The sequence below is a fragment of the Polychytrium aggregatum genome, assembly GCF_025602895.1.
Source record: "Polychytrium aggregatum strain JEL109 chromosome Unknown BJ171scaffold_15, whole genome shotgun sequence".
Classification (NCBI taxonomy): domain Eukaryota; kingdom Fungi; phylum Chytridiomycota; class Chytridiomycetes; order Polychytriales; genus Polychytrium; species Polychytrium aggregatum.
The window spans coordinates 71,535-85,758 of NW_026516217.1; the positions used below are offsets into that span (position 1 = coordinate 71,535).

The 14,224-nt window shown below is 58.7% G+C and overlaps 4 protein-coding genes across 4 annotated transcripts; 1 reads left to right on the forward strand and 3 right to left on the reverse strand.

Annotated features, from left to right (window-relative positions):
• Nucleotides 1-251: 251 nt before the first annotated feature.
• BJ171DRAFT_501456 (uncharacterized protein) lies at nucleotides 252-2,655 on the reverse strand. Its single transcript, XM_053110669.1, has 4 exons — nucleotides 2,504-2,655; nucleotides 1,763-2,390; nucleotides 743-1,548; nucleotides 252-578 (listed from the first exon to the last, which is right to left on the reverse strand). The coding sequence occupies exons 1-4, from the start codon at nucleotides 2,552-2,554 to the stop codon at nucleotides 558-560; spliced, it is 1,506 nt and encodes a 501-aa protein (XP_052967313.1). The 5' UTR covers nucleotides 2,555-2,655; the 3' UTR covers nucleotides 252-557.
• Nucleotides 2,656-3,162: 507 nt separating this feature from the next.
• On the forward strand, nucleotides 3,163-9,193 carry BJ171DRAFT_615788 (clustered mitochondria-domain-containing protein; the record flags this gene model as incomplete). Its single annotated transcript, XM_053115331.1, has 12 exons — nucleotides 3,163-3,456; nucleotides 3,740-4,135; nucleotides 4,297-4,364; nucleotides 4,464-4,492; nucleotides 4,691-4,798; nucleotides 5,017-5,196; nucleotides 5,359-5,528; nucleotides 5,683-5,841; nucleotides 5,933-6,359; nucleotides 6,486-6,814; nucleotides 6,956-7,585; nucleotides 8,095-9,193. The coding sequence occupies 12 exons, from the start codon at nucleotides 3,163-3,165 to the stop codon at nucleotides 8,977-8,979; spliced, it is 3,675 nt and encodes a 1,224-aa protein (XP_052967314.1). The 3' UTR covers nucleotides 8,980-9,193.
• A 1,181-nt stretch (nucleotides 9,194-10,374) lies between these two features.
• On the reverse strand, nucleotides 10,375-12,053 carry BJ171DRAFT_70217 (uncharacterized protein). Its single transcript, XM_053115824.1, has one exon. It carries the CDS (start codon nucleotides 11,870-11,872, stop codon nucleotides 10,502-10,504), a length of 1,371 nt encoding a protein of 456 aa, XP_052967315.1. The 5' UTR covers nucleotides 11,873-12,053; the 3' UTR covers nucleotides 10,375-10,501.
• Nucleotides 12,054-12,687: 634 nt separating this feature from the next.
• BJ171DRAFT_501460 (uncharacterized protein) lies at nucleotides 12,688-14,180 on the reverse strand. Its single transcript, XM_053110670.1, has one exon. The coding sequence runs from the start codon at nucleotides 13,777-13,779 to the stop codon at nucleotides 13,006-13,008; it is 774 nt and encodes a 257-aa protein (XP_052967316.1). The 5' UTR covers nucleotides 13,780-14,180; the 3' UTR covers nucleotides 12,688-13,005.
• Nucleotides 14,181-14,224: the final 44 nt, after the last annotated feature.

The window sequence follows — 14,224 nt, forward strand, 5'->3', positions numbered from 1 at the left end:
GGGCGCCCTGGAGTGTTGGAGTGGGCAGTGTGTCCGCAAAGCATCTGGTCCGACGATAGCGATAGTTGACTGGTCGCAGGGACCACGAATCCACTGACATCAGTGGCGACTCCACAATGCATAGAAGGCGCCAGTAACAGCCGATTGCGTTGTGCTCGTCTGTCGGGAACAGCACCAGCCAGTACTGGTAAGTAACCCTCCAAAGGGAGTCGCTTGTGTCGGCCGCGGGACGCAATCATGCCTCTCCTTGCGTCGACGACGAGGTGCTGTTGCTGCAGGGTATTGTCTACAGTACTATCGATCTGGGATCCTCTCGAGCAGAAAGGAGAGATGCCTCGAGACAGACGACATGTATTGGTTGGAGATGGCGTCTCGATATCGGCAAATGCGCATGGGACCGGGATTCTTGGCCTGGAGGCAGGACCACGGTCCGGAGCAACGACTGATCTAGAATCGATGATTCGCAGTGGATACTGGCTCAACCAGAATCACCGTCGGCAGCAAGAATCGGCTTGCATCACGGTGCTGGTGATTTGCTCCATGACAGGGATAAGGATCTACGGACTTGGCGGTGCAAACTGAGACAATCCCAGGGAGTAGTTTCAAGCCATGCGACAGGTGAACAGACATCAGCCGCCAAGACGGACCGGATAATCTCGGTAAGTAAGGTCTCCTGCGGTGGTCTCCTGCGGTGGTCTCCTGCCTCGACCTTCACACATGCAGCACATCAGAGACTGCTCACCACGGCAATCTCCAGGATCACGTAAAACTTGATGTCGAGCAACGGGATAAAGTACTCTTTCCTCATCGAGTCCTCCAGCTTGAGGGTGGCGATCAGGGCTTGGATCGACAGCTGGAAGATAGGGATGGACTGGCCAACTCGGACCACCTGTGGGACGAACTGGTCCAAGGGTATTGGGATGATGTTCTCGCCGAGGCGCAGGGAGAACCCGACGGACACCGAGACAGGCGAATCGTCCGTAGCGCACGGTTCCTCGTTGGGGCGATTGGGAGTGCTCCAGTTATGGACGGAGCTCGGTGATGCAGCCGCCTGGCGATAGCGCTCCTTGCATGCGTTGATGTGAGTGAGTCGGTCCACCGGAGCAACATCCTCTGTCTCTGTTGCGGCAGTGCTCGCCCAGTCGACTCGATGGAGGTTGAAGACTATGGACTGCCTTGATTCGTCGCTGCCCATCTGCAGATACCAGACCGTCCGGTGCACGCTCATGGGCTTGGAAATCTGATCAACGTTGCGGACCCGGGATAAAAAGTCTTCGGCGGTGTTGACGCCTTCGATCCAGCTGCTTTCTCCGTTGACCGGTTGGGGCTCCATCTCAAAGGCAGAGCCAAAGCGGTACCTGACGCATCCGGCCAGCGACGGAGGAAGAAGCCCCTCGAGCGAACTCTCGACCAGCGGCGTCACCGACTGCATCCATGCCCGAGGGAACACTGTTTCGTCGCTGAGGACAAGCAGTCGGCTGCGATGCCACGGATAGGCCACGATGTTCTCGGGACGCAAGCACGATAAAAGCTCCATTCGATATTCATCTAGTACCGAGCCGAGCAGAGAGCCGAGCAGAGAGCCGAGCAGAGAGCCGAGCAGAGAGCCGAGCCAGCATGATCAAGTGGAGCAGTCAGCAACCCAGCATCGGGAACCAAGACCGTCGAACGGCTCATCAGGACAAGCCTTCCGGCTCGGATGGAAGCATGGCTCCGCTGCGATATGTCAGGCGTTCGCCGAGCGGCAGTCCCATGGACTCACCTTCGACATGGATGGCCTCGAGGTACTGCTTGACGATGCGTATGCGATGCCATTCGTCGGCGACCTCGAGATCGTTGTTTCGGATCAGATCCAGAAAGACGTCGCGGGGTATAAACTGGATCAAGCCGAGCGCAACACCCTCGAGCTGCCCAAGGTTCTGTTTCAGGAAGAACCTGCACTGCAGCACAAATATGTCCGAGTATCGATCGAATTCACTTGGGCTGTTGGAGATCCGGGGCGTGAACGAGATGATGAAGGATATCACCGACGGGACCGTAAAGTGCCAGTATTGTAGTAGGCGAAAGCACGACAGCGTAATGTTCTGCGAATTGCGGATCTGGAGCGACCGCAGCAGCGACAGGATGCCGATGATGCCGCCGAGGGTGTACCGGCCCGGGCTCTTGTCCAAGGTCTCGTTTTCCATGATCGGAGAGATGAACTCTTCGCAGAACAGCGTCAGCGGCAGCTTGGTAGCGGCAGCGAGTCTCGGCACCGTGATCTGGAGCCGGCTCGTCTCGAGAACCTCCTGCAGCACTGGCGAGTCCTGGATCCGAGGCATTTGGATCGAGAGCGGCCGGCGGCCTTCTCGCCTGTCCCATGGAGCCCCTGTTTCGTCGACAAGCAGCACCTGGAGCAGCATCCGGGTCAGGGCAAGCAGGCGAGGAGACGACGATGTTCTATTCTGGCCAGCATGGTCATATCCTCTGCGACCATGACGGGTTTGATCTTAGGCCGACTTACCTGCTGGCTCAAGCCATAGTACCCTGCATCCTTCTGTTTTGCAGTGCTCATTGTTGGCGGCAGCACTCGGCCGTGCGGATGCAGAGAGTCCAAGTGTTCGAGGCCCGACAGCCAGCCAAATCACGATGGAGGGTCAAGTTGCAGATCGCCTTTGCATTTCATTCGCTGGCAAAGATATCATCCGAGCCAGACAGCATCGCAATCGAGCAGCGGCTGGACCGCCCCGGTCCCAATCACACGATCTTCTACCGCCCGCTGGCCCGGTGTGCTGCTGGCCATGGCGCATGGCGGTCAAGAGTAGGGGCGATGGGCGGATCTGGGCCTTCTTGCTGCCCGGGCGGTTCCAGCGCTTCCCACCCGACCCCGTCGCCATTCCCACCACCATCACCACCACTACCACCGTTCTCAACTCTCCCTCGTCGCTTCGGTCCCGACTCACGCTGCTCCGCACTTGGCCCTCCTTTTCCCATCCGCCCATAAGTACGTTTGGGTCGCCGCGCTTGTCACATTCGATGCATGCCAGCCACTCTGTTCCTGCTCGGCGTCGTCTGGGACCCGCTTCTCGCCATTTCACGGCACTGAATGTCTCCAAAACCAACATCTCACACACGTCGCCTCTTGTTCCGGCAGCCCTTTTGAACGTGCAGGACTAGCCCGTCATGCTCTCAGCTTACGGCTCCTCGCGACAGTCTGCGGGTCCCGTCCGGCCCGTCAAGCAAGGCTGGATCGGCAAGCGAGGAACCGGCCTCATCAGCAGGTTTCGTGTCAAGGATGTCTACGTCGTCCTGCACGGTGAGCCCCATCCCATTCTCTACATCTACGAGCGACGGGACCAGACCGGACCGGCCAAGCACGAAATTACGCTGCCTGAGGCCTCCATCGAGCTCCCAGACGACGCGGACAGCTCCAGGAAGAAGTACTACCAGTTCTGCTTGAGAACGCGCGAGCGCAACGTAAGTTGGATGTGCATATGAATGTGGGTGGAGGCTGGCAGCCGGCTTGCGGCGAGCATGCAGCGTCAGCGCGAACGAGCTATCACGGCTGGAGTAGGCGAGCGAGCACCTTGCCAAAGCGTCACCTGTCGCTCCGAGAGTGGTGAGGTCGAGAAGAATGTCGTTGAGCCAAGTCGGCTCGTTGTCGATACTGCGACCTTGGTTGCTCGTGCATCTAACCCCGCGCGGTTACTTTGCGATATTACACCTGCCCGCTGCGACATGTGTTTCCCTGATCTCGCAGTTCAATTTTGCCGCCCCAACGGTCCGCGAGCGTGACGACTGGATCCATCTCCTCAAACAGTACCTGCACGGGCCGATTGTCCATCGCGGCCTCAAGTCCAAGTCACGCATCGACCCGCTCCGCGGCAAGAGCGATGGCTCCGCCCACCACGACTCCTCTCGGCCCCAGAGCTCCGGCATCTTTCACAGCCAGAGCCAGCCTAACATCAAGGCCCCCAGCCAGAACCCCTTCCAGCGCTTCAGCACCCTTTCGAGACCCAGCCTGTACAAGGAGCGCGACGACACTGTTTCCACTTACTCTCGAGACGACCGCTCGCTCTACTCGGCTGCTTTGGGCTCGACCGCGTATGACGAGGAAACCGACATCCGCAGCATCAACTCGACTTTCGAGACCCTGGTAATCTTTGCGCTGCTTGCATTTTTGTGTGCGTTCGATAGTCAGAGTTTGTCTATCGTCATCCGTCGCATATACCACAACATTGGCCCTACAATTCACCTCTCACGCCTCTGAGAGCGATACTTCCCTGTGTTCACACTTGCCCAATCCTCTTCCCCAAGTCTCTGTTCTCAGAGCCCGTTCTCACGCCCCAAGACCTGGCCCAGATGGGAAGCATCACCGTGCAAAAGTAAGTCGCGCTTGATACCCCTCCTCCAACTCACCTTCCAATGGCAGCCCGAAAGGTGATACGAGCAACATCTAACATAAACCATGAATTGGTTTCCAGAGAGGAAAGTCCTCTGAGGAAGCGCAAGGGTAAGCAGCAAAGTGAAGCCTGCATCTCAACGCGCTGGATCACGGAGCGCATCGATGTTGCTGCACGGTCGGAGTGGCCAACTGTCGTTCTGAACGTTGCTGTCTTGAGCGCTGCTGGCTCGGCGACCCAATGCACACCCTTCTTGAAACGATATGGCTGTTGACTGATATGGATCCTTCGTTCGGTACACGCCACAGATCCCTACCACCTTGACAGCCAGAACGCCCTGCCTGAGAACTGGAACGACAAGTACCAGCGACTTTTGTCGCTGTTTCCGGATGATACGGAGAGCCGACTCAAGCTAGGTATGTGAGCGAACACTTTAGGCTGGTTTTGCAGCAGATCGTAAGCAACACAACGTGGTAGTGTCCCCGCTGCCCTTGTTCTTGCATCGAGCAGTTGCTACTGGCTACACAGCGGACACCCAAGTATACCAACTCGCCACAGCCCGGGGATCGAATCGACTGTATCGCGGTAATTAAATAGCTGCCTTTACCGACCGGGGCATCTGTGTGGCACGCAGATCTCCAGATCGTGGAAATGGTCGGCAACTTCCAGGAAACTGCCAAGACGCATGCGTGCCGCATCATCGATGAGTACCATACTCGCAGTAGAACCTCGACTGAGTACATCCATGGGCCGCGCGGCGAGCTGACGGTGTACCACGAGGGAGTGGTGTATCAGTTCGCCTGCAACTACGACGGTGAGCCATGCGTCCGTGCCGAGCCGATATCGAGCTCCCATCCGTCGCCTGACTCGACTGCATCGCCAAAGAACTTTCGCTAGGCTATACGCAGCATCCCGCTGACCAGCATGGATGATCTTTGTCATATCTGCTCCTTGCCGTGGCTGTTTTGTGACTCAGAGGCATCGCCAGAGGAGATTGACGAGGCTCTCTGCAGAACCTCTGCCGAGCTTCGAGGCATCAACGCAGTCAATCAGTCCCGAGCCCGGATCAGCACGGCTTTGATGACCATAGTCGACTACAAGGGCTTCCGCATTGTGGCCTTCGCCGACATGGGACTGGACGAGAGGGTAATGTTTTCTCCATGGCATTGTGCGCTGTGGTAGTCGGTTTACCATTTGGCCGCCTCAGCCTCGTGCTCTGCAGTGCTAGACATCTGTTTCCATGATCCTGCGTGCTCGGCGCCCACCAACTCGGCTCAATTGTGTCTGATTTCGGACACAGGTGACCCTCGTTCACAGCATCGGATCTCGATGTCCCAAGATCGACGAGCGGGTCGCCGAACCCCTGTCGGCTGTTGCGCGCTTTGCCAATCTCAAGACCCACGTCGTCAATGTCGACGATGAGCGACGCATTTCCGTGCACGGTTCAGCTTCGATGGAGGTAATGTGGTCGCGTCCCATAATCTTTGCCACGAGATATCGCGTACTTTTCTTGACGCATTCGCCGCAACTCGTTGAATTGGTCGACACAGGCCCACGCCGACAAGACTGGCCGGCATCTCTACGCCGTCAACCTGCACGAGCTGTTTCCGATGGACTTTGGCGATTCGGCTGAGGGCAGCGTAGGCCCCAAAGGCGGATCCTTGGCCCCTTCGTCTGTATCCAACGGCGAGCTCAACACCGCCGTCGCCCGACCTGACAGCAAGAAGCGGTTCCGTCCAGAGTTTGTCAAGGCGTACCAAGCCGAGCTGGCGAGCGACGCTTTGACCGAAAAGTCGGGTTCGGGCCGACGCGAGCGAGAGGTCAACGATGGCGAAGCCCTCAGGGCGGCCAAGTATCTGCGCGAGAACTGGGTTCCGGCCTTTGTGAGGAAACTGGACGAGCTCGAGGTCCGGCCGATCGATTCGCATATGCTCGTGACGGAGATGCATCGCTACGGAGTCAATGTACGGTACCTTGGTAAGCGCTGCGAACCGCATGCTTGTCGCTGTGATCTGGCAGTCTTTGTGTGTGTGCGCCATTGCATATCCTCAGGCGGTGAGTATCGGTGAGCTAAACGCCAACTGCTCATCTGCGGTCCCCCAGGCATGATTGCGCGAATTTCCACCCTGCCCTGCATCCGCGAGATGGCCACGATCGAGATGGCTGCCCGGGCCTCCAAGGCTTTGTTCCAGAGCCGAGTTCGCAGCGCCATCGCCCACTTTCGATCCGTTGGCGCCACCCAGATCGACGAAGAGATGAAGGGGTACGTCGCAACCATGTTCCAGCTCCTTCTTGGCGTGGGCGACAAGACGCGCAAGTTTTTTGATGAAAAGCTGCGAAACGAGATCGAACACAAGTTTGAGTACGACATGGACTTTCATGAATACACCGTGCTCCACCGCCCTGCGCTATTCCTGGCGATGCAGTACCATGTAAGTAGCCCACCCACACAGCCTCCCTCAATCGAAATGGCGATGATTTAGCGCTCGCATTCGGATGCTCTGGCAATGGTCGGTCGTCGTTTCTGCTGACCAGCAAGCCGCTCGCCTCCCTCGACGACAACCGTGCCACAGTGCGGCGTCCAGTTCGAAGACTCGCTCGACTACGACTTTGACAACATCAGCTGCATCGCCCGTCATCGCCTTGTCTCCTTTGCGCCGCGAGCCAAGTCCGTCAATGGTCTGCCCCAGACATCCGAGACCAATCCCAACTTCACTGAGGACGAGCGCATGGCCTACTTCCTGGCGCGGCACTTTAAGGCCATCGGCAGCTTGAAGCGCCTCGGCAAGTCTGACGCCAGTGCGCTGGCTCTGATCCAGGTGGCTACTCACTACCTGAAGACGGGCCGGTTTGAAGAAGCCAAGCTGTACGCCAGCAGCGCCACCTCGGCGGCCTCCAAAAACTCGGCGCTGTGGGGCCTGTCTCAGGGAGTTCTCATCGAGGCCATGAGCCGCGTGCAGTCCAACCCTTCGAGCGGCCCGGACACTCAGATTCTCTCGGTCTACTCCAAAGCCCTGGCCAATGTGCAGTGGCACTGGGGCAAAGTCCATCCGATCACTATGGCTTTGCACGACCGCATGGCCACCTGCTACATGACAGCGAAAAAGTACCAGCAGGCTTACGAGTTCCACTGCATCAGCATGGAGATTGCCCTCAAGTCGCTGGGCAAGCACCACAGCGTGACGGCAGGATATCTGACGGTGGTAAGTGAAGCAGGCAAGCAGCGTGATGATGTGATTTGTTGCCGCTGGAGCCAGCCCGAGGCGAGCAGAGCAGCTCGGTCACCCAAGCTCTGTCGAGAGTGGCGCTGCATGGAGTCTCTGTGAGCATGCAAGGACCGGTTCCTCTTGCTTTGGTCGCCGTGAATACGTTGAGTGGTGTCGCTGGACAACGGGCGGGAAGCATCGCCCTTGGTGGGGCCGTCGATTTTTGGCACCATGGTGTTGTGCTGGCCTCGGATAGCACGATATTGGTCTGGAAATGCCGTGGATGTTCATCATGTGCGGTGATGAGGCATTGCCTTGCTTGCTATGCGCTCTTGCCGTGTGTCTTTACGTCTTGGACATTCATATGCCTGTTTCATGAGGGCCGGGTGCTTGTTTCCTTCCTGCGATCGCTCCAGGTGCTCCGGCGCTGAACCTCACAGGAGCCGAGGGTCCGAGTGCCGCCCACGCTGCCGTGATTAACTTTGGCTGTCGCTGTCCGGTTTCAGTCGGGAGTCTATCTCAACCACCTCAAGCAAACCGAGGATGCCACCAAAAAGCTTAACGAGGCCCTCCACATCTATCTGGGACTACGCTCGGATGCCACGCTGGTCTCAGAGGTCCGCCACCACCTCGCCGAGTGCCTTGCGGCCCAGGGCGATCTGGACGGGGCGATCGAGAACTCGCGCAAGTCCAAGAAGCTCCGAGAAAAGTGCTTTGGCCAGCTGGACGCCCGTTCGGTCGAGTCGTATCGCCAGCTCTCGCGGCTGGTTCTGCAGCCCTATCAGAACTACAAGGGCGTGGTCACCCCGCAGATCCGCCAGGCTTACCGCGATGCCATCAGCTGCCACGAAAAGACATTCAGGTACCTCAAGACCCTTCGCCCACCGGGTGGGTCCGGAGGAAGCTCCTCGGCCTCGGACACCATCTCGCTGCGGAGCGGCAAGGCTTCGATGGTGTCGCTGCCGTCGACGATTGCCTCGTACACGGCCGCGAGCCACTCGGTCACGGACGACTCCATGAACGGCTGCGACACCCTGTTTGGTCCCAAGGCCAGCCTCCTGTTTGGCGGCCCGCTGGTTGCAGCGCCCTTTGCCCCGCTGACGCCGCTGCCCAAGAACTTGCTGCATGTGTTGATCCGCCAGATCGTCGCGCTCAAGCTCAAGCTCGTCGAGAACCCGCACCACAAGGAAGTCGTTCGGAACCTCCGCATGAACCCGCATGCCGTCGAGACTGGGGAGGCCCGCGGGGTCATCCTGCAGCTGGCTGCGGTCAGCCCATCGGTGTATCTCGACGGGGTGTTCCAGCGCATCGACGACGACGACGAGTGCGCCGTCCAGGAACTTGCCATCGTCCTCGCTCTCACTGAGAAGGAGACCGTTGGACTGGCCTGAGATGTCCTCGAGACAAACACCGCGATCGATGGATGCTGAGCGGGTGCCCAAGCGGTCCCGCCCGTCGACAAACCAGAGTCGATAGACGTAGATTCTACAGATTGTAGTCTTGTGAGGCCGGTTCCATGACTGTGCTCACATTTCCTTCCGCAACTGTTTGACACTTTGTTTCTCTCTCATTACAGGCAATCCAATAAAAAAGGGGACACCCGGGTTTTTGACCATTCATCGAATATTTTGTTACCCAATGTTATCGCGCGCTGGCCATGACCATTCGCCGAACAGTGTGGAATCGCGACGTCAATGCGGCGCGCAACATGATCACAGTATGCAGGTCGATTGTGGAGATCGGAGAGCGACCGGCGGTCTTCACTCGGAGGCTGCCAAAGTGATCTGTTTTATTTCTTGTGGCTTTGCTTGACGCAAGCACAGCACATACTACATGTTCATGGAAACGGCTATATTGTCCCGTTTTTTTCTGAATAAAGTGTAGGATCATCCTCGACCGGCTGCAGGCGAGGAATACCAGAGGGCACGCACTCTCAAGCCGAGAAGCAGAACCGATGGTGTCGGAGCGGTTGTGAACCGCCTTTCTCAAACCTTTACTAGATACACAAACATGAACCCTTGGTTTTGGTTGCGGAGAGCAGCGACCGATGTTCCCCCCCCCCTCCGTTTGATTTACTTTTGCTTTGTCATTTTCTCATTCACTCTGATGAGCGATTTTCATACCTTTATTCATCTATAGCTGCAGCGAGAAATGGGCACTGTCCCGTGCTTCCTGCATGAGTGCAATTGCGGGCTTGACGCCCGATGATCTGCAGGCTGCATGATCTTGACATGTGATTGCTTCCTGTCTTGGTTGGCAGCCAAATTTTCTCGCGGGACCGGGAAGGGGGGGGGCAAGAGCATGCTCTTGAATACACCTGGTTAATCTCCATGGACGACAGGCGACTGACATTGGCATCGCGATGCAAAAGTATGATCGACTGCATAAGCAGGGTGTTCCCTTTCATTGTGCGAATGCTGTAAACTTGCCCGCCGCAACCATGCAATGTACTGCACTCGTGCTGCGACTCCAATGCGGTGAAGCCACCGGAGTTGATTTGACACTTGGGCTGCTGAGAGCAGTGCCCGTATCAGTTCGCGATGGGATTCGTCTCGGCGTGGCTGGCTGGTGTGAGGCTGTGGTGATGGATCACTCGGCGATCGAGTGCTTGTACAAGTGTGCTGCTGACGGTCGAGTTGACGATCGAGTTGACGGTTGACGGCTGACGTTGGGGGCCCGAAAAGGATGAATTGAAAGTTATAAGTGCATATTTGCAATTTTTGGAAATCAAATGGTATGAGTTGCGGAGGCGACATGTTTGGTCGTGGGACCCGGCCCTGCCGAGTGCAACGACAACAGCGAGGCCTGTCCCAAACGTGGCCGAGCATTGTCGAGCCGGACAGGACCAAGACAAGCCAGGGACGAGAACTGGGGCCATAGAAGTAGACTGGACTCGCAGAGTAGCGAGGACGATCACGGGATAATGGGCCGCTGCTGCTCCGTATCGATGGAGAAGCGCAGCGACGACTGGCGATCGGTTGAGACGCGCGGGACAGATTCCTGATGACGGTCGCGGCTTGCGGACGGATGGTTAGAACTGCGGCTGGGCGCTCTGTTGTCGTCGGAGCGACTGCCCTCGGACCGACTGATGCTCTGCGAGTTCTGGTGCCGCATAACCCGGGCGCTCTCGACCTGGAAGGCGGCCTGGGCCTTGGTGATGGTGTTGCTGTCGTAGAGGGTGGAGGAGTTGAGTCGCTTGACTTGCCACCCAACCTCCTCCTCGGTGTAAGCGTCGTAGGAGTAGTTGGCCCGGATGGGCGAGGGCTGCATGTCGCCGAGGCCGATGGTCGTGCGGTCGTCCTTGTTGTGGGTCAGGCTTGCGATCATGGAGAGCTTGGGCGACCGCTCGTAAATGCGGTTGGCAAAGTGCTTGATCTCATCGCTGACATGCTTGGAGGACCACATGGACGACGATGGGCGGGTGCCGGGAGCACCCTGTGGGAGTCCCGGCGACTGGATCCGGCGACGGGCTGACCGAGACCGACATCCCACCACCATGCACACCAGGATGGGCAAGGCAACGAGCACGCCAACAGCCACGGCGATGTACATTGGAATGCTGCTTGCAGTTGGTGAAGCCGGGGCCAAGGATGACGGAGACGGCAGGGTGCTCACTGTGAGGCCGAGTGAAGGAGAAGCCGTGCCCGGGAGCCCCGATGGCCGTGGGATAGCAATGACGCTCGGCGATGCTGAGACCCCAGACGACGCGACAGGGGTATTCGAGATGCGTCCTGGAGCAGGGGTACCGCTGTCAGATCCAGGGGATGCTGCAGCTACCACTACTGCTGATGCAGCGTTGGTAGTCGGCACTGCGGTGGGGGACGATGTTGCAAGGTCCGTCGGATCCAGGGAGGCACTGTCGACAGCAGACGAGTCAACAGCATCGGGCCAAAGATCAGGAGGGGGCTGTTCAACGATCGTTGTTTCATGCTGTCCAGCGACGTCGGATTCATTAGCATCTGTGGTAAAGCCGGCCATGACAGTGGTTGGTTGTGGCTGGAGAAGAGCTGGCGGGGCCATTGCTGACCACGCAAGGGCAGCGGAAAGAGGGACTTTGGCGAGAGATGTGGAATCCTGGTGGATGCAGGATAAGGGAGCACCTGTGGAGAGCAGGAGTCGGAAGGGTGGATGGAAAGAACAAAGTACTGATGATGTGTGAGGGAGTACTTGGAGGCAGGTGCGTGAGGAAGCGGATTCGGCGGGCGAGGAGAATGGGAGGGAAGCTGCCGTGAGCCGGCGGAAGCCTGCAGGAGCGACCCAAGACTCGGAGGCAACGGGCGGCATATGTAGTCAGGGCCGCGGAGACGGGGATGCGATGGCGATGAACGGGCTCTCGCTGCAGTGCGGGAGCGCTGACCAAGAAATGTGGCGACTGCGACAGACAACGCAACCGCGGCGCCGCTGCACCCTTTCTTTGGCCGCGGCCAAGACGGCGATTGGCTCTTTCCTTTGGCGACGAAGCCTCCCGGGACGCCTCCGAGCACAGCAGCCTTGGAGCAAGAGCGCAGGCGAGATGCGGGAGGGAGCACAGGGCGGTGGCGCCTGGGGGCAGGGGGTACAGCGAGTACGGCGCTGGTATGGAACAAGCAGCATGGTCCTGTGCGCCGAGGTTGAGGGCGAGCGGGGCCGCGGCTCGAACAGCGCCGGGACGAGAGAGCACATGCGCTAACAACGTTGGGTGGCGGCCGAGCCAGCGGGCTGTGGCTGATGGAGAGATGCGATCGGCGACAGTTGCGAGCTGTCGGGGGTGGGCCGAGCAGCCACATGCGGCCGAGATGCAAGGCGAGTGCTCGTGCAGACGGTGCGAATGGAGGTTGTTGCATCCGCAAACTCATTCTGCGACACCGTCCTATCCCGCATGTCTGCTGCGTCCAGCAAAGCCATCGACGGATGTGTTCAAGACCCAGAGTCAATCAACCACTCTGGGGTCTGCAATTCGTGCGGCCACAAGAGCAGCCAATGCTCGAGCACGGGGTCGATATGCAGCAATTGGGGTCGCGACCATCCATGGCGATGTCCTCAGCCGTGCGTAAGGGTGGTCGACCGCCGAGGAGCGGTTTGTCCTTTGGGGGGGTTGGCCTTTGTGCTTGTCCTCATCGCCGGAACTTGTCCTCGCCGATGGTACTTTGTCACCATCGGCGATCTGGCCATTCTGGTTGGTGCTTGCTGGCCTCCAACCGCACAAATTGCCGACCCGAGCACAGCCCAGCATCGACGACTCCGATCCAATCCGATCCGATCCAATTCCCTTTGCACTGCTTTGCTTGTCAGAGCGACATGGTATTGCGACAGACACAGTCAAACCGACTTGCAGCATAGACCACAGAGTGACAAGTGGATATCGCCTGCAGCGCGGGCTGCAAGGACACGCAACTCCCCCCCCCACAGTATTGGCCGGGGCACCATGATCTCGGCGGTCAGGGCATCTCTCGGCGGCCAGGGGTCGCAGGCGGCTCAACAGGATGCACCCCCGCAGCAACCAGGACGTCGACGACCCGAGGCATGCCCCGCAGCGATGCAAAGAAGACGGCCGCTGTGCCCGCACCGACATGTCGGCCCTGGGCCTGTTCGAGCAGGCGGGCTATCTCGAAATGCGAGCCGCCCAAGGGGTCACCAAACAGCAGCGACTTGAGATACAGCCGCATGTCGGCATTGAGGTCGGCACCATGGTGCAGCAGCAAGCGAATGCGGTTCTCGAGCTCCGTCGGCTGGCCCTGGTGAGAACGCTTGCTTGTGGCCGCCTGAGCAGCCGGTCCTGTCGACCACAATGGCTCGGCTCGGCCCATTTGAGGGGCCATGACAGCGACGTCGGTCGGGTTGGTGCAGCGGGCGGCCGGTTGCTTCGTTGACTTGGCCGAGTCCGGTTGCTGGCAACTGCCTTCGCTATCGGGTCCTTCTGCAACCCGGCTGCGAGTCAGGTCCACCAGGAAATGGGCCAGCCACAGCGAGCTTGACGGCGTTGGTCGCCGAATTGTCTTTGGCAGGATGCGCTGCAGTATCCGGATGTCGGCTGCCTGGATGGACCGCTCGATGGCTTCGATCGGCGAGAACCGCCTGAGCAGAAACCGCACTTTGGTTGCCGGCGACGACGACCACAGCCGCCAGAACCGGCGACAGGTCGATGCCAGCGAATGGGGCTCGTCGGCGTCGTCCATGATGGCCAACACCACCAAGTCGTCGAGGGTTTGCATTGCGGATGGTGCTGCTGGTTGTTAATTGCTGCTGGATGGTAATTGCCGTTGCTGGATGGTAATTGCCGTTGCTGGATGCTAATTGTTGCTGCCTTCCGGGTTACGGTCCGGGCTGGTCCGGGCTGGTCGGCGTGCTGGGCTCCTGCTGCAAGAAGAAGAGACGAATCAATGTCAGCGGGTGCCAATGTCTCGACATCGATCCGTCGCGCAATCGCCCACGTCCAACCAATGCACTGCGCCAGTTGATATCGGCCCTCCTCCGGGCGATGCAGCCATGTCGCAGGCGGCATTGCCTTGCACATCTGCTGCGGCCGCCGACGGCTTCCGTTCCGAGACCATCGGTAATCGGCGCCGCATGTTGCTCGTTGTACCGACGATTCCCACAGCCACCATTCAACCACCATTCAACCACCATTCAACCACCATTCAACCATCATCCAGCAAC